At 74.1% G+C, this 1,763-nt stretch overlaps 1 protein-coding gene across 1 annotated transcript in view; it reads left to right on the forward strand.

Annotated features, from left to right (window-relative positions):
* The window catches only part of AURANDRAFT_68661 (hypothetical protein), a gene marked incomplete at both ends in the record, with an annotated part of 6,162 nt that overhangs the window by 1,738 nt on the left and 2,661 nt on the right, over positions 1-1,763 (forward strand). The window contains 2 exons of the mRNA XM_009044370.1: positions 81-903; positions 1,032-1,704. Coding sequence (XP_009042618.1) covers positions 81-903; positions 1,032-1,704 — 1,496 coding nt within the window. The remainder of the gene's footprint in view (positions 1-80; positions 904-1,031; positions 1,705-1,763) is intronic.

A 1,763-nucleotide genomic window follows, 5' to 3' on the forward strand; every position in this document is an offset into this window, starting at 1 on the left:
GGCGCCGCGCGACGTCGCGCGAGTCGTCCGCGCCCCGCGGCCCGCGGTCCCTCCTCGACCGGCTCTGCCTCGCGGGCGAGGACCTCGACGACCCCTTCCCGGCGGACGCGCGGAGCCGGAGCCGGAGCTCGAACGTGGAGACGGACGACGGCGACGACGCGGGCCCCCGGCCGTCGCGGTCGTCGAAGGCGCGGCGGCGCCGCGCGCGGCGGCTCTACGACGAGGACGTGGACTACTCGCTCAAGCCGCAGACCAACGACGCCCTGCGCCGGGAACTGCTCTACTACGTCACGTCGGGCATCCGCCAGGCCGCGCGCGCGTCCGCGAACTCGTGCGCGGGCGGAGGCCGGCGGCCGTCGACGCCGCGGCCGAGCGACGCGTCGCTGTCGGCGCCCGACGGCGACCGGCCCATCAACCTGAAGCGCCGCGACGTCGGCGCGCCCATCGCGCTGTCCCTGGCCAAGCTGCTCCAGCTCTTCTTCTGGGACGACGCGCTCGACGGCGTCGCGGGCGCGGCGACGCGGCGGCGGCCGCGCGGCGCGTCGGGCGCGGGCGACGCCGCGCCCAAGGGCCCGGCCGAGCGGCCGCGGACCATCGACGAGGACGCGTCGTCCGAGGCGTCGACGGTGCTCGGCGCCGTGGAGACGAAGAAGACGCGCATCGACGACGACGCCGCGGCGCCGCGCGGCGCGCCGCCGAGCGACGGCGGCTGGAGCGACCGCGACTCGAGCCAGCGCCACTCGTCCTGGTCCACGCAGCACGCCGACGCCGCCGACTTCCGCGCGTCCCTGCTCCGGAGCGACGCGGGCGCCGCGGACGACGACGGCGACGGCGGCGACCGGGGCGGGAAAAGAGCGCGACATTCCCAACTTCAAAGGCTCCTCTCTCGGCCGTTGTCCACTCGTTTCGGCTGATTTTTGGACGAGCGATCATCTCTTGGAACGGTCTCGAAGCGTGCATGCTTTTCACGGAACGCGCGCGCGCGGCACGCTCACGTTGAAGCGACGTTGAATCTCTCTTTTCCCGCCCAGGCGACGACGACGCGTCGCGGGCGGGCTCCGTCGCGCCGCGCGCGGGGTCCGGGTCCGTGCTCGGCGCCCTCGCGCGGCGCTTCCTCGCGCGCGACGAGCCGGGCCGCGCCGTGTCCGCGGCGGGCCGCTCCGGCCGCGACCGCCGCGCGGACAGCGAGAGCCTCGCGGCGCGGTCCACGGCCGCGCCGTCGCTCGCGCCCGTCGTCGAGGAGGGCTACGACGCCGGCGGCGACGGCGCGGCCATCGTCTTCGTGGACTACAAGCCGCGGACCTTCGCGCGCGTCCGCGACCGCTTCGGCGTGCGCCTCGAGGAGTACGCGAACTCGTTCCGGTCGACGCAGAAGGAGCGCTTCACCGAGGGCGGCTCGTCCGACGCCTTCTTCTTCTACAGCGGCGACGAGCGCTTCATGGTCAAGTCCTGCACGCGCCACGAGTTCGACAGCCTCGTCGACATGGCCGACGGCTACGCGGCCTACATGTGCGAGCCGGCGAACGGGGCCACGTTCGTCGTGCGGCTCCTGGGCGCGCACTGCCTGCGGCTCTACGAGATGGCCTTCTACTTCCTGGTCATGGAGAACGTGCTCTGGATGGAGGACGCGCGCGGCGCGCGCGTCGACGCCGTCTGCGACGGCGCGGGAAAAGAGCGCGACGTGCCCAGCTTCGACGGCGCCCCGTCTCGGCCGCGTTCCGCTCGTTTCGGCTGATGTTGGACGAGCGTCATCTCTCGGAACG

This window comes from Aureococcus anophagefferens, assembly GCF_000186865.1.
Source record: "Aureococcus anophagefferens unplaced genomic scaffold AURANscaffold_277, whole genome shotgun sequence".
NCBI lineage: Eukaryota > Pelagophyceae > Pelagomonadales > Pelagomonadaceae > Aureococcus > Aureococcus anophagefferens.